Source organism: Lepidothrix coronata, unplaced genomic scaffold, assembly GCF_001604755.1.
Source record: "Lepidothrix coronata isolate B3197 unplaced genomic scaffold, Lepidothrix_coronata-1.0 Scaffold332, whole genome shotgun sequence".
In the NCBI taxonomy this organism is placed as follows: Eukaryota; Metazoa; Chordata; class Aves; order Passeriformes; family Pipridae; genus Lepidothrix; species Lepidothrix coronata.
Window position 1 is genome coordinate 239505 of NW_016690512.1, and position 17072 is coordinate 256576.

A 17072-nucleotide genomic window follows, 5' to 3' on the forward strand; every position below is an offset into this window, starting at 1 on the left:
CTGTAACTGGATTGCTTGCAGACACATATGCTAGTACCAATTCATTTGCACTTAATTGATCACAATTTTTGTTTTATAAGAGCCAAATAATGCTCAAGAGGCCTCATTAGTGCTACAGTACTACTTAATTCTGCTGACTCGAAAGAAATCTCTCTTGTGAAACGAAGCAGGTAAACTTAGTGTCAGTTTAAATTCCACTGAAGTTAATAAAGGATCACTCATTCAATAAAAAATTCTTGTCAGTAAGAAAAAGCATAGTATTTGTAAGGCCTTCCTTTGATAGCAGGGTTTTAGGTTAACACCTGTCATTTCTTTAACCTATAAAATCTTTAAAAATGTCAAACAGTGAACATATTTTTGTACTATTGTCAAGTGCAGAACCAACTGCTCATTTTCAGAGAGCTGACTATCAATCTCTGGCACCATAAGCTATGCATCTGAACCTTCCCTCTCATGCTTCTTCTAAACCACTAAACAGCAAAGGAGCTGAATCCACATAAAAAACAAACAAACCAATCAACAAAACCAAAAGGAAAAAAACCCCAGAAGTTGCACTTGCTGTTCTTTCTTCTGCTGGAATCAGAAATTAACTTCCTCAGTTGCTTTCAGAGTGTGCACTGCAGAGATGCAGGGACCAGAGGGGACCAAAGCATAACCTGCCCGTCAGACCCTTCTCGGGTTGCTTGGCCAGAACATGCGGACGAGAACTCAGGGGTCACATTTTGCTAAACTAGAGGTTTTAAGTTAGCTGACCATAGACAAATTCACAATCCAGATTTGCATCTCTAAGCATTTGCACATCCCACATATTTTGTTGCTCTATGTTCTCCTAGTTTGGAGATGTTTCAGGGATTATTAAAGTATCAGAACATTTCTTCCCTGCTCATACTGCTCGCTTTAGTTTTCAAAAACCTGCTTTGTTACAGACAATTACATCTCATACTACACTTCAGTACAGGTTTGCTAAAATACACTAAAGCAAGGTAAGGATGTCTCCAGCAGCCCCTCAGTTATTTGGGTTGCCTGTTTTCTGCTTTAGTATTAGAAAATTATCCCTTGCAGCTAACAGGCATTTCCCCTAACAGCACAGCTCCCCCTAAACTGAGCAAAAAGTCCCATAGAAACACCAGGCTTTTTAAATTTATGTACTCAATTCCAAAGAATACAAGTAATTAGAAACATGATCTAAATGGGAGGTACTGAATTACCAAGCTCAAACCTCTGTATTATTGTTGGTCACTTCATTCGTCATCAGTTTATCAATTTTAATCATAAAAATAGTTTCTCACTCTCCTCCCTGCAATTCCATAACTGTTCCCCAAACTTTACTACTCTGGGGGTAGTAACTTCTAATTCATGGCCATTTTGTTCCTGTGCCAACACTGCTGTTTAGCTCAAACAATTCTTTCTCCTGACATATTTGTAGACAGGAGATATTGCATTTTGTCTTGTTAAATTGTACAAAGGCAAGACCCACCAGAGGCTCTGCTGGTTTTGCTGCCTGTTACCTTGCTTTTGCAGAACCCCAGCCAAAGAAATCAGACCAAACATCTCATGTTAATCTGGCTCCAGTCAGACAGCAGCCAACTCCGTGGTGCAAAAGAGACTATTCACATAATGCAGAACATTTTCTGGGAGCAGAGGCAACTGTGAAGAAAAGCGTGCAATATTGGTCCTGGAACCAAGAGATGTTGGAGGGTGGCACCCTTTCACATCTGGAAGAGCAAGCTAAAGGCAAAGAGAGAGGGGACATTTGGCCAGGCACCAAGGACACAGGTTAGCGTGCTCTGCTTCTCTGGAGTGGCAAAGGAGCCAAATTTCTCGGAAGCCTCCATCAGTCTGGCACACAAACACCAGACTGGACCAGTGACACACTAGAAAAAGACTGAGAAAGTTTGAAGGGAGTGGGGGAACAGATTTTGGAGACAAAGAAAGAACAGGAATAAAAGTACTGAGATTTAGGACCCTGGTCAGCCAGGGCTCTAGTCCAGTGGCCACTCCAGGCTGTGCTGAGCTGCCTTTGGTGGAACACCATCCTTGTCCCTGCACACCAAATCCTCTGCAGCCAGGCTGAGCAGGACCTCGGTCCCTCTGTGTCCAATACAAGTGCCTCTAATGGCTCTGTGATAATCCAGGTGTTGCCTTATGACTAAACAGGACCTATGCAATCACTGAGAACAAGCAGTAAGTACAAGCTGGAGACAGGAAAATTACTGTATTCCCACAAGGATTTTGAATCTCCAGATGGCACTGTAACATCATCCCAAAGAGCAGACGGTTTGGTACAATAGCAAATTGTACAGTAACAGCTGAGCCAGTCTGTCTCCTGTGCAAAATTACTCATCCCACTGAAACCATTATTTACAGGCTACAAATGTTAAAGCTGCATTTCCACTTCAAATTAAACCTTAGATATGAAACTTTGTGCATATTGTGTGTATAGCAGCTGGAGAAAAACAGTCTGCTTTTTCCTAGTACCCAGATTTAAACCAAGACCTTGCCAATTAATACCAAGACCTTCAGCAAGGTCCTAGACTTAGGTCACATGTCTGTCATTCTGGCCTTGGGAGGTAATGCCTCTGTACTGCAAAGTGATAGCAAAATTAGGAAGGGTAAGGGATAAGTGTCACGTCTGCTGAGAGTGCTGCAGGTTTGCCTTTCTGGTTTGCATCGCAGCTGCTGGCACAGCCAGCTCCTCCTTTCAGCAAAGAGCAGAGCTCTCCCACACAGGATTCCCACCCAACAGCAATACAGAAGGCATTGCAGAGATCTTAGCAAAACTGAGTTTAATATCCCACTGCAGGCAGTCATGTCATATCACACTCTATGTTAACCTGTCAAGCTCTGTCTCAAAAACCATATGATTTCTTGGTGGCTGCTGAAAGCATGAAGAGGTTTCAGAGTATCAGTTTTCAGTTAGAAAACTTCACACATGAAATGACCTCCTACATGCAGCAAAGATGGCACAAATACAGAACATACACCAAACAAACATACAGAAAGCTGAGCTGCACCTTGGCCTGCTTAGGTGAGCAGTGGAAATAAAGGATGAAACCACCAAACTCCTCGAAAAGCCAAATATACACTGTGATTCAACACTGTAATTCAAGCAAATTTCAAGGATCTGTCAAAAAGAAAGGCCCTTCTCAAAGTCCAGTAGGTTTCCCTCACAGCTGCCTTTATTTAATATAGCTCAGCTTTCTTTTGACAGGTTTTTACCCAGTAGAGTTGATTTTTTAAGACATTTCAGCATTTCACTGTGATGGTCGCTGAAATGCTGGAGCTGTCCTTCAAGACAACTTAAAAAACACTCTGTGTTCATTGAGCTAGCTCAATTCTGACCTGTTAATCATCATTAAAACATCAGCTGACACAAACCACCTGGGTGACTAAATCCAGACCCTCAGGCAAACATATAATGAGTACTCATTCTTCAAGGTCCATAAAACATCTGCTCCATGTAGCCTCAACATTCCCCATCCATTTCTGCTTATTATGGTGAGGCCCTGAGAGGCAGCAGCAGATGACCCAGAAGCTGAGGCTCATGAGCTGCAGATTCCCTACTCCCGGGGAGAGTGTGGCTGGAACAGTGGCTCACAGACAGGGGCACGGAGCTGTTTGTGCACACAGTCATGCCAGCTGGCCTGCTGCCTGTTTTCACCAAAATCTGCAGCCTCTCCTTGTCTCCTCAGTCTTAATACACATTTAACTTTTGATTTCTCTTTGGCTCCTGCCATTCTGTCCTTATACCCTACTTATTCAGGACCTTAAAGTACTCTACTAACATCCTATTACAAGAACAAGATTCTCCAGCTAGATAAAAGATAAAATCCCCATGCTGGGCAGCTAAAGCGAACAGTACTGCTTATATTTGAACACGAGGTACTGACAACAAGGATTAAATAAGTAACCATAAAAATATTTTCAGGTTGTCTTAAAGTACTGACACAGCTGAGGAAATTGTAGAGTGCTTGTGGACATTTGGGGAACAAGTTTAATGAGACTATTATGTGCTGAATATTCATCCAAACCCAGTTTTAGGCAGATTATGGTGTCATAAATATTAGATTGAGAGGCAGATTGTACTCATTTTGTTGTGTTGGAGAGTTCTAATACAAAACTGCTAACGTTTAGCAAGGGATAATACAAAATACATCTGAGCAGTTGGGGCTAGTGGGGACATACATACTAGACTCTGTTCATTGCAGTAGTGTTCTTACATTTTTAAATCCTCTGTAAAGCACTTGAAGTTCTCTTTTAGTGAAATTGGTTTGTGCTTCAAGCTGTTCGAGTCCCTCGGGTCTATGGCACACTGTAGTCATTTCTAATTCATCTTCAATTTTATCTGAAAGAAAAGACAGGGAAATATTTATTTTGGTTGTTACCTTTGCTCTATTAACATGATGGATAGGACAGGCTGGATTTGCAGAGCAACAGAAGAAAAAGAAACCATCAACAGAACTGATCTGTGTAACTGTTGAAAGCAAAATAAAAGCCATAGGAGTAAAGCAATAGCTCACATTTCTTACTGGGCTGCCAGTTAGTTCCCTGTACACAAAGCCAAAACTGGTGGTAAGAGCAGGCAGCAGGTACATTGCTTGAAAAGGCAACACCAGACATTTCATACTTAAATATTGGAACATCATGGAGGAATAGGACTTTCAAAGCACTAGCTTTAAAGAAAGCTGTGCAAATATACATGAGAGAGCAGACATGCTTAAGCATATTAGACAATGACATTATAGTGAGGGTGATCAGTGAGGGAAACTCGTCTGTGTTCTGATCAAAAAGTTTGCTACAGAGACATCAAAAGTCACTTTAGTCCTAAGAGTAATTCAAGTAATGTCCACAGTTGCAGAATCTGGAATGAATCCAGCCTGCATTTGCATGGACTTTTTAGAGAACCAGATAAGAAATGTAAAACACTTATGTGCATTTTATTCAAGAGGGTTTTCTTCCACATGGAAGAAAAATACTTGAGACCTATCACATGCTGTATTACCATAATCTCACTTCTTTTTTGATGCATGTTTTCTCCTGTCAAGCCCATTTCCCCAGCAGTGTATGCAATGCCCAAATACATAGATACTTAGTGTTGATCAGTTTGGGATTCTCTAAACTTTGAGGACCAGATCCAGGTTTCAGCTGACATGAAAATCGAATCTACATCCAAAAGTTGCTTGGCATAAAAGCTAGCACACTCCTTATTGTCAAAAACTGCACAATTTATCCCTTGTAAAAATGTTTTAGGTTATTTGGCTCAAGAATAATATAGTAATTTATGCTGTAAGACAAGGATTTAATGAGAAATGTGCAAGGAAATAGAGTCACTTTGAATAGAGGAAAGGCATGAATTCAGAGCACACTGGCTCAGTGAAAGAACAGACCAGACCAAAGCTGTATTTTTATAAGTTAATTAATTCTGCACACACACACACACACACACACATGCACATATATATATATGAAAGTTTTTAAGGGAGGACACAGGACAGTGAGTGCTAATGGTTAATTAACATTGGTTCACTGTGCCAGTATTCAGAAATCAGTTTGAAATATTGGTGAATTGAGCCATCCTCCTAATCCACCGTATCTGGACTGTCACAGTCAGCATTTGTAGAGCTTGAGCAGCTAAAATACATGCCTAAATACTGTGCTGAAGGTCCCTTGCACAGCAAGGGCATAAAGGTAAGAGATGTAACAGCGAGGGACAGGAGCAGAGTATCACAGCCATTTATGGTGCAGAAAAAGTGACCGAATGATGGCAGGTGGCCAAAAGAGGCCTGAAGGACACACCTTTCCCACACAAAGGGAAAATGAAGAGTCTAGAAATTACAGCTCCTGTTAGAAGAAAGGAGATGAAAAACATTGTCTGCTACAGGTAAAAGAACTATTAATGTAAAATAAGAGGGGAAATCCATTTTCTTTGCATGAGAACTAATGCCACAAAATGAAGGAATGCAGAAGCTGTAAAGAGAGAAAAGTGTGGGGAAGAAATTCTTTAAAATGAGGCAAGAGAAATGAGTGGCTGGAAAATGGAGAGGAAATCCAATTAAAAGGGAGCCATGTTAGGGAAACTCATGACTAATCCGTACATTGCACAGGAAATACCTTTCTAGTGACCTCTGGTTAACCATAAGTTCTCTAAACCTTTCCCTTAACAACATGCACCTAACCTGACTCCTCTCCTGTGCACCCACAGTCCCCCGATGCCATAAGCAGTTTACACAGGACCTTGGTAGGCATTTGCTTTTCCTCTGTGCAAGGTAGGCGTGGAGCCTTTCTCTGCTCTCTAACCAGCTAAACACACACAGCTTCTCTCTGACATTTCCTATTGCTTGACTTTCCCTTAAGTTCTTTCCAACTTCAGTCTGTAAACTATGAGTGTAAAATACCAGCTGACTAGTCTTTATATCCTATAATTTACAGAGAGAGGAAGATAAAAAAGAAATATCTATGGAGCCTCACGTATCTGGTGAGGCTGATGAGGGAAACCAGTCTATTGGAATATTCTCATATTTGCTTTTATTTATGCACCTACAATGCATAGGTTTCTACAGAAGCAGGAAAGATCCAGCTGAGAAAAGTCCCATTCTTTTGCAAGGACATTTTGATATGACTAATTTTTTATGGGTATTTTTTTTGCCATATATTTTCTCAGCCAGGTTTTCCAAACACTTACTGGAATTAGTGTTAGTATTCTAAAATGCAAGTAATTAAAGAAAAAGGTCTCACTCAAGAAAACTTGCTCTCTAGCTCCACGATAGTTTTAAACAAAATCTGCAGAACTAGAGCTTGAAACTGAGAGTTATCCTGATGCCCTTTATACAAGAAGACCCAAAATTAGGGTCTTGGAATTATTTTTTCCCCAAATATTCTGGAATAAAACATTACTTGGTAAACACTGTATTTTAATAATGATATTTGTCTTTTGCCTGTACTGACTTCATTCAGTGAATCATTACTTCAAAGGAGTGCAACTCTTCTCCTTCAGTTTGTCCTGCAAGAATAGGCTTTTCCAGCAATGAGCTTGGGTCCCACAAGGCGCGTATTTCTATGTTCAAAATAAGCCATATTATTTTTGTAGATTTTATTCAATTTTCTATGCTGAGAAATGCGTCTCTTTTCTCATAATAAACTGCAGAAAGAAAATTATGAAAAATTTATCCCTCTCAAAGGGACACTCTATTTTTTCCTTCTGTTCCCTATTCCAGAACCTGTGTTAAACTCTGCCTCTAAAGAGGATCTGATGGTTCCCTGTGGGTTAATCCTTTCATCTGTTTCCACTTCCTTTCCCAAGGGAAATATTTTAAAGTTTAGCAAAAGAACTTGTGAAGATTTAGATCTGGCCAAGGGGGCATTCAAAACACCACCAGACCAACCATTTTCCAGTAAAAAAACTTAAAAATGGTAGAAAGCTGTTCCTTCTGTGGAACATGCCCGAATGCAGCAGAGCAGTCCTGGGCATTTCTTGAAGCCTCACCACAGAAAATAAATTCAAGAAAGACATGTTGGGTCATTTTGTCTATCACTTGCCAACAAAGAGCTATTTTCCATGATGCTTCATAATACAACTTATTTTAGGAGTAACAACTTCACAGCCAGCATGGGTTTAGGAAGGGCAGGTCCTGTCTGACCAACCTGATCTCCTTTTCTGACCAGGTGACCCACCTGGTGGATGAGGGGAAGGCTATGGATGTGTCTGCCTGGACTTCAGCAAGGCCTTTGACACTGTCTCCCACAGCACACTCCTGGAAAAGCTGCAGCCACGGCTTGGCCAGGGGCACTCTGTGCTGGGTTAGGAACTGGCTGGAGGGCCGGGCCCAGGGAGTGGCGGGGAATGTGCTGCATCCAATTGGCGGCCGGTCACGAGTGATATCCCCAGGGATCGGTGTTGGGCCCAGCTCTGTTTAATATCTTTATTGATGATTTAGATGAGGGGATTGAGTTCATCATCAGCAAATTTGCAGATGACACTAAGCTGGGGGGTAGTGTCGATCAGCTGGAAGGCAGGAGGGATCTGCAGAGGGACCTGGATAGGTTGGAGAGTTGGGCTGATTCCAACAGGATGAGGTTCAAGCAGGCCAAGTACCGGGTCCTGCACTTTGGCCACAACAACCCCCTGCAGTGCCACAGGCTGAGCACAGAGTGGCTGGAGAGCAACCAGGCAGGAAGGGAGCTGGGAGTGTGGATTGACAAGAAGCTGAACAGGAGCCTGCAGTGTGCCCAGGTGGCCAAGAAGGCCAATGGATCCTGGCCTGTATCAGGAACAGTGTGGCAGCAGGAGCAGGGAAGTGATTCTTCCCCTGTACTCAGCGCTGGTGAGGCCACCCCTGGAGTGCTGCATCCAGTTCTGGGCCCCTGAGTTCAGGAAGGACATGGAGGTGCTGGAGCAGGTCCAGAGGAGAGCAACTAGGCTGGTGAAGGGACTCAAGCACAAGTCCCATGAGGAGAGACTGAGGGAGCTGGGGCTGTTCAGCCTGGAGAAGAGGAGGCTCAGGGGAGACCTCATCACTCTCTACAACTACCTGACAGGAGGTTGTAGCCAGGTGGGGGTTGGTCTCTTTTCCCAGGCAACTATCAGCAAGACAAGAGGGCATGGTCTCAAGTTGTACCAGGGGAAGTTTAGGTTAGATATTAGAAAGAATTTCTTTACAGAGAGGGTGGTCAGACATTGGAATGGGCTGCCCAGGGAAGTGGTGGATTCTCCATCTCTGGAGATTTTTAAAAAGAGACTGGATGTGGCACTTAGTGCCATGGTCTAGTAACCGCAGCGGTAGTGGATCAAGTAGTAGTGGACTTGATGATCTCTGAGGTCCCTTCCAACCCAGCTGATTCCATGATTCTATGATTAATAGGCCTCACAGATCAAACATCCCCTCCCCGTGTTCAGCCCATTTCAACTTTTTTCAGTTGTCATCCCATATTCAAAGGTTTTTCTTCAGCAACCTCCCAGTTCATCCTTCCTCCCTTCCTGGCTGAAGTCTGCAGTGGGGACCTGGAGCCAGAGACCTGAGGACACAAACTGCTCTTCTGTGCAAACTGATCTTTTCCAACTCAATAGTCCTCAACCTCTATGAAGAATTTTTTGGTCCTTATTTGTTTCCTTTCAGCCCTTGCTCCTAAGTCAGCTCTTTTCAACCTTCTATTCCCTGACGCCCTATAAATTAACCACAGTAACCTCAGTGGCAGAACAGGAAATTATCACTTCCTCCTCTGCCCTTATCTTTTATCATGAATATAGTATTTCCTTTTATTTATATTTTCATTATCACGCTGTCTCGGTCCCTCCAGCTCTTCAGAGATGTCACTGTATGAAATATGAGCCCCTGCATTTATAACCACTACAGTTTTATTAAACTGAAGCTCACTTCAGGGTTGTGAGTGCAAGCAGAAGTGTATATACATAAACACATGTAAATTTAAATTTTTGATAGGAATAATGTTAAGATATTTCATCTAATATCATGTTCTTCCTCAGTTTTGCCTTGTTTACAGTTTGCTGAACACCCTGAGAGATCTGAGAGTGGGAAACAACCAAGCCACCCGTTTAAAGTTAATTTTCTTCTTCTTCAATTTGCAAGAGCATGAACAGACCTTGGGACTGACTGCAGCCACTGCCAGGGGTGCGTGTGGTCACCTCCCCAGCTCAGGGACAACTGGGCATCCCTCCCGAGCACGCAGTGTGCTCCTGCCCTGGTGATGGAGACACCTGCCCCAGGGTCTGGGGAGCATAGAGCTGGTTAGTGAGAACTTGAATCTTAGCAAATAAGTCACAGTTTATTATTCTGTATCTCAAAGCATGATTTTTTTTTCTCAGTTGGGTTATCTGTGCTCACTAATCAGGTGGACGCAGTAATTAATGCAGAAGATTTCTCCTGCATGCATTATCATGGCGAGGCTTCGCGAACGAAGATTTGGGAAGGCTCTACCCACATTTGTTACAGGCACGCTGGTGACTTATGAGGCCAATACAAGACAGACATATCCGATTGCAAAAGGCACAGCAGAAAGACTCCTTAGATGGTATCTTCTGCAAGACACGGTTCTTTCTGCATTGCCTTTTCTCCTCGAGAGTGATCCTGCGTGTGTTCTCGAAGGAGACAGCTGCGTTATAGATGGGGTGTCTCCAGGCCTCCCGATTGGAGGCCAGAGTAGACCAGTTATGATGATCAATATGGCCAAGGCTGAGATGTTGTTTCAGTCCTTGTATCTTTTCTTCGGGGCTCCTCTCATGCAGCAGCCAGTGGCAAGTTCACCATAAAGCAAGATCTTAGGAAGGCGGTGGTCCTTCATCCTGGAGACATGCCCTGCCTATCGCAGCTGTGTTCTCAGCAACATGGCCTCTAACTGATAAATGCTAATTTATTCTTTTTTTCTGTTTTTAGCTCCAGCACTTGTTGAAATCATCCCTGGATGAATCCCTTCCACACCGGATGGCTGCAATGAGTTGTGTCCTAGGCTGAATATTGTTTAGCCAGTACAGAACATTCTCTTAGATGTTTTCCTTACAATGAGTTTGAAAACAGAGGACTGGGAAGAAGCACTTTCTGAGTTAGGATTTGTCCCTAGCCATACTTTTTGTGACTGCTTTAATAGCAGGGTATGAAGTCTGGGTCTGGCAGAACTACCTGTGGTAATCCTACTCCAAAGTAGGCCCAGGTTATAATAATTACTTTTGGGGTTTTTTTTTGTGCAAAATAGCATCTCTATTTTCTTAGCCCACAGGATAGGCGTATTTTTTTATATCCAACAAACAGTGACTTCACTTTACCAAGAAAAATAACCCTGACATTCTTGTATGTACATGCATATTTTTCTAGATTGTTGCCAAGGAAAGATACTTTATTTTGTTTTCTGCTGCCTGCTCAAGAGCAGAGAATGAATTTTCATTAAGGCAGATCAATATTTTAACGGAATACATTTTAGAAATTACTTAACGAGACTTGGTTTATTCATCTTTTCATATTTGTTCCCGTTTTACCTTTTACTATCTTTACATTTTGAAAAGTTCCATACTTAGACTGCCTGCAGATGGCCCCACATTTCACAGAATCCCAGAATGGTTTGGCTTGGAAGAGACCCTAAAGATCATCCAGTTCCAACACCCTGCCATGGGCAGGGACACTGTCCACCAGACCAAAGTATATTTGTGCACTATAAAACAGGAAACAATTGTGTGTTATTTACCAGCTGCTGCCTCGGCTCTGGGTTTGAACAGCTCAGGGCCACGTTTATGAACCTGCCCATCCTTCCTTGTGCTAGCAGCTGCCTCTGCACCAGCAGTACCTTTCACAGGACTGGATTTACTGGGCCATTCTCCCTTGGGAAACACAAGCAGCATCAAACACCTTTCCCAGAGTGGCCACCTGCAATACCACAGCATTTCCAACCTGGCAAACAAGCAATAGTGATGCCTCCTGCAGCGCTAGGGCTGGCCAAGGACCACCTGAAGGTGTAAATGATGATTTAATAAAAATGCAAATGACCCTGTTCCCTGCTTCCAAAGGCTGCAAGGTGAAACTGTGGAACACCAGGCTGCATGGCTCATGGGAGGACTTTGAAAACAAGTTGCTTATAATAAATTCACTTTTTGCTAAAGACAAAAATCAAGATGTAAAATACACTTAACGTGCCCAGTGTTAATTGTAAAAACTGACAGGTGTTAGATGAAATGGGTAATTTTACAAATACAACTGAAGGGGATTAAATTATGTGCAAGAATTATTAGACTGCATCTTGTTTTTATTAAAAAAAAAAATTAGCTACATTCTAGGAGCAAGGACCTGAAGAAAAAATTAACTCCAGTTTATCCATGACATATTTGAAATTAATCTCAAGACAGAATATATGCTTGGGCAGGTCTCACAGGAAATAGATTTTGCCTGTGGGAAATCAATTGCAAATATCTGGAAACTTCACGAAGAGAAATAGCTCAAGGCCTGAATGTTCCCTGGGGCAGAAAGCTCAGGAGTAGGAGTTGGGTGAGAGCTGCATCGCTGCTGCAGCCCTGCACAGTGGCCCCAGTGCCCCCTCCCACCGGTGTCCATGGGAGCTGTGGGAGTTGCAGCTTCTGGGATGTCCCTGGAGGTCTGAGCTTCCAGATCCCAGGGGCAAAGGCAGCTGCTAAGCACAGTTTCACTGTCCCTCAGCACATTTCTGTTCTTTTCCATGGGCCTCCCCCAGACCAGAGGACAGTGATTCCAGCCTTTGAGCGACCCCATCTCGCAAATCCCTGCACACCCCTGGAGCCTGGCAGGACAGACAGCGGCAGCTCCCAGACTGTGACAGCTATGATCCCAGAAAAGGGGTAAGGAAAATCTGCTCATGGCAAATATCAGTCAAAAAATGGCACAAAGGTACCTAATGATATATCAAATATTAAAAATGTTTAATTAAAATTGAGCACCCCTTTATTGTTATCAATAAAAATAATTATTAATATTACTGCCTGGATGGAGAGGTCGATTTCCAAACCAAAGGAACTCTCTCTGGGCAATAAACCAAAATGAGATTGGTGTCTCCTTATCTACTCCCTTTTTTTAAAATGATTTTTTGACTTCCTCAGGTCTAGTTTGAGTTGGATTTGATGATCCTTGTGGGTCCCTTCCAACTCAGAATATTCTGTGATTCTGTGATTTTTACTACTGAACCAGCAACATCAAACTTGTTATGCAGTCAGGCTTAGCAAGGTTGCTCTGCTTGTGTGAACCTACAACATCACCACTTGCTGAGAGAAGCTACATGAAAACTCAACAATGTATAAAATTCTCACATAAAAATAGCTAGTAATAATAAATATTATTAATAAAAATGGATTTTAAAGATTTCTTGTCTAATCCTTGCAATGATCTATGCACAATGTCATGTATGAATACTTTCTCTGCCTCTATATTCCTTTAATTAGTTTCACAGTTGTAGATGCAAAACCATTATACTCCAAAACAGAAAGTGCAAGAATTTTCAGGAGACAGAGGTACCTCTCAAATGTCTTTCTGGCACACAACTAAGATCAGGTACAATGGTTTGAACATGAAATATGCAATGTCAAATTTGACTCCAGATGTTTCAGCAGACAGTATATGAAGTCCACTCTTCATTAGAACTAGTTTTGCTGGGCCAGTCTCAGAGCAGGAGACTGCAGAATGTCCTTCCAGTGCACTGGACCTTACCCAGGACGGCACTTTCTTTTCAGTCTTCCTTGCACATTCCCGCCTATCTTGTAGCAGCATTTATAAGGCAAACAACGTGTCAAAATAGGTGAAAAAACACCAAGAGCTTGTTCGGGGATGCTGCAGAAAATGTGCTTTTGAGACAAGTGCTTTCCTCCAAGCAGCTGTTGAATGGTGAATTTGCAGAAAACCCCCACCTCACTAGAAAGATTAGAATGATGATTTTCAAAAAATTTTCAATACCATCTCAAAACTTCACATGCTGAGTCCTGAACTGGGAAGCACTTAACTCAGCATGTCATGTGTTATAACACTGCACACAGGAGGACTTGGAGGTCAAGTCAAAGCTGGGGCTTCCTTCCTGAGAGGGAGCTGTGCTGCTGCCCAGCTGCAGCCTTACCCAGAGCTGGGCCATTTTCCTTCTATTTCCTTCTACTTCTATGAGAACAAACTCAGCCAGGGGGAACCTGTTTCCTAGGTTAAGAAAACTTTTGGTACAAAAATGATAAGGCCGATAGAGTCAAACTGGTTTAAATTTTACCTCTCTGATACACGTAAAACCATCGGGCAGGGTCTAGGAAAAAGTAAGAAAAAAATTTAACAAAAAGAAAGCAACAACCATTCACAGTTTTGTCTTTTGTTAATTTTAAGGTGACATTGGATGCCTTCTGCAAATGCCAGAAGGTCTTCTTTCTCAGGGACTGTAGGATTGTTTCCAAGTGTATCTTACATTTTTTTCCCCTGAATTGCCTCTTCCCCTTACCCTGAGGAGCAGGAAAGGAAGTCAGAGCTTGCTGTCCCCTGTATGACCATGAAACTCGGGGCAGCATGTGAAGACAAGCATGCACACAGGCATGCAGCCATGCCAGCATCCCTGCCCACAGCAAGACAGCAGTGCAGCATCCTAGCAACTTGGCTGAGGGATAAGCAGGACTTTGCATGCAAAGTCTATTGAGGGCCAACAAGAGGGGCCCACAGCTTTGTGCTCCACAGTTTAGCTCTCCACAGCTGTAGAAATAAAACAGTGATTAGTAAGGGTGAAGAAGTCTCAGGTGATCTGGAAGACTAATTGGTGCCTTTGCAACATGGTCATTTTGTACTGTCTTCACATACCCTGGGAGAAAATACCTTTAGAAAATTAGGTTAAAAGTAAAAAAATATAACAAGTAATAGTTTTAAAGATATGCATATGTCTTCTCATGTCACCATTTTCTCTTTTACTGGAGAACTGGGCACACAGTGTGACCTGCAATAACCTGCACAAGGCATAAGAGCTTTGGTCAGAAGGTTATCACCTGTGGCTCCCAGCCTGACCTCCAGCCTGGGCAGCTCCTGCCCTCAAATCCAGCTGGCAGCTGTGGCCTTCATTTCCAGGCAGCATGTGCCTCCAGCTGCCCAAACTTTCCCAAAAGCTCTTCCACAATTGGCTCTGCAGTATCCTGCCCTGAGGGGCCCCTGGTGGTCTAGTGGTTAGGGTGCAGGACTCTCACCACTGCGACCCGGGTTCGATTCCCAGCCCCCCGGGCAGATGGAGCTCGTTAGCCCTGTAAGGCCATCCATCTAAGAGAAGGTCACTCTAAACAAACCTACGTCCTGGGGACCTCACTGCCACTGTCCAAGCTTGCTTGGCCCTGGCAGATGAACCTCAGGATTAAAGGGTGGGCTCAGTTCAGCGCACGCTGTGTCTCACCTAAAAAATCCACTGCGCAGGCTCGAAGGGTTAATGACCTTTCCCAAATCTTCGCTCGCGAAGACTGGCCATTATTATTATCTTGCCCTGTGCTGCTGCCCAGGGAGCCCCTGAGAGCTCACCTGGGACCTCCCACACACCTGGGAGCACATCTTGTCCCACAGAGGATGCACTGATGGCCCCAATGGACACTGGGATCAAGTAGACCATGGATGTAAATCTTATACATAACCACAGCAGACAGAGCAGTCCATACTAGGAGCCTTACTGAAAGCATATAAAAACAATTAGTAAAATTTAACAAGTACTGTATCACATGCAATATAATCAAATGACTTTTAACCTTCTGGATCCACTACATCAGGTTTGTATTAAATGAAGAGAATGAGCTGGCTGCTTAAAGAGGCCCTGAATCTCTGCTGAAGACAAAGGTGTTGAGCTATTAGCCATGAAATCACCCACTTTGCTGGGTAACTTGAGGACAGGAAAAAAAATAATCTCCCATTTCAAGTCTCATGAGGATCGTTCTGAATTTGTATGTTAACACTAGCTGCAAACTAATTTCCATTGATGGGAACAAAGAAATGTAACTGCAGTTATTAGAGAAAGCATAACAGTGGCCTGATTTAGTAAGGGTGAAATTAATTAATAAAAAGCGAGAGAGTACATGGAGAGGGCCCACTGTAAATACTGGGCTTGAAAAGGTGAAGATGCATCAGAGATGATTTTGGATAGCAAGAAGACAATAGATGTGCTGCAGAAAAAAGCAAAAAAATAACCTAAATTTCTGCATAGGGTAACCTTGTGGGTTATCAAAACTTTAAACTGTAGATAATGCTTTCTGGATATAAACAATATTTTCCTCTCTATAGAGACAGGAAAAAAAGCCCTTTAAAAAGAGAAATAGAAAAATGCTTCTTGTAACAATACGTTTTTCTTCACTGTATGAAAATCTTCATGGAGTCTGCTTTCAAGGGTTCAATGAAAAACTAATTCCCTTCTAGATTATTAAAATTGTGAGTTTTTGGTTCACAGTCTATACTTTTTTATTTAGCCCTGAGTCATTCTTTTTTGAAAAAAGGCACTTTTCAATATAAAAAGAGAAAAGTTCTTAATCATCTCAAATTCGTATGCTTATGTCTACTTAGCATATTGAACAGCACAAATAGAAGAAATTATGATGTTGTTATCACCACTTCTAAAACCTCTTTCCAAAGCACTAAGAAGCAGACTTGATTATTTGTCATCTCTTCCAAGAGGATTCTTATGGTTTGGGTGGGTTTTTTTCCCTGAGCCCCCCAGGTTATGGATCCTTCTCTGGGCAGTGAAATAGAATAATTTCCGAGCAACTGCAGATAAGTGAAAAGGAAAATAAATTGGCAAAAAAACAGTCCATCAATTCTGAGTATTATTGCTAACATGGCAGTTGTTTGTTTACAAGCAGCAGGTAATGCCATTGACCAAACCATCAGGGCTGGGTGAAGGGAAGGGGACAACCCTGTACCTGAGCAGGGTGAGCTGTGACACAACTGTAGGAGAAAACCAATATAAGACTCATCTTAAACCATATAAATCCGGATGCATTTTTCAATGTAATCTGACTAAAAATATTTTCTTTCCTTTATAGCTTAAAGGTGAAGGAAAAACAAACACAAACCTCACAGGTACCAAAATAAGATACAGGAGTGCATGCTAATAAAATGCTCACATTTCCCCTGCAACATCTGTGTGGCAGCATTTCGTACTTGGGCCCATGCCCAATCATTTGAAAATTCAGAAACAACCTGAATAACAGTTGATTTTATGTCATTCCGATTGTGCTGGTCAAAAGCCATTCCATACCCCAAAATTATTGCTTGACTTTGTTCCTACTGTCTGAGAAACTAAACATGGCAGAGAGGATTTATTTTAATGCTAACTCAATCCTGTTGTAGAGTAGTTTTCTGGTACAAGGTAAAAAGAAGGTATTTTCCTCTTTGTCCTACTTTCAGGAAACCAGTGTCAGGGAGTGTTGTAGGGTGTGATGGGACATTTTGGTGGCTGCTGATAGGTCTGCCTAGGACTCTTTTTTATCAAGAGGGTTTTCAAATTCAGAAAGCAAGTTTTTTAGACTCTAAACCAGACTGTTTCTTTAATTGAAAAAATTTAAAGGAACAAATTAGAATAGATATAAAATGGCTTTGTGCTCAAATTCCTCACTGCCAAATATA

General features: G+C 42.3%; 1 protein-coding gene across 8 annotated transcripts in view; it reads right to left on the reverse strand.

The window, feature by feature from the left end:
- The window catches only part of LOC108509086 (Kv channel-interacting protein 1), a 165062-nt gene that overhangs the window by 14479 nt on the left and 133511 nt on the right, over positions 1-17072 (reverse strand). For all 8 annotated transcript variants that reach the window (XM_017838344.1, XM_017838347.1, XM_017838340.1 and 5 more), the window contains one exon: positions 4221-4345. In XM_017838344.1, the coding sequence (XP_017693833.1) occupies positions 4221-4322 (102 nt within the window). In that variant the 5' untranslated portion in view covers positions 4323-4345. The remainder of the gene's footprint in view (positions 1-4220; positions 4346-17072) is intronic.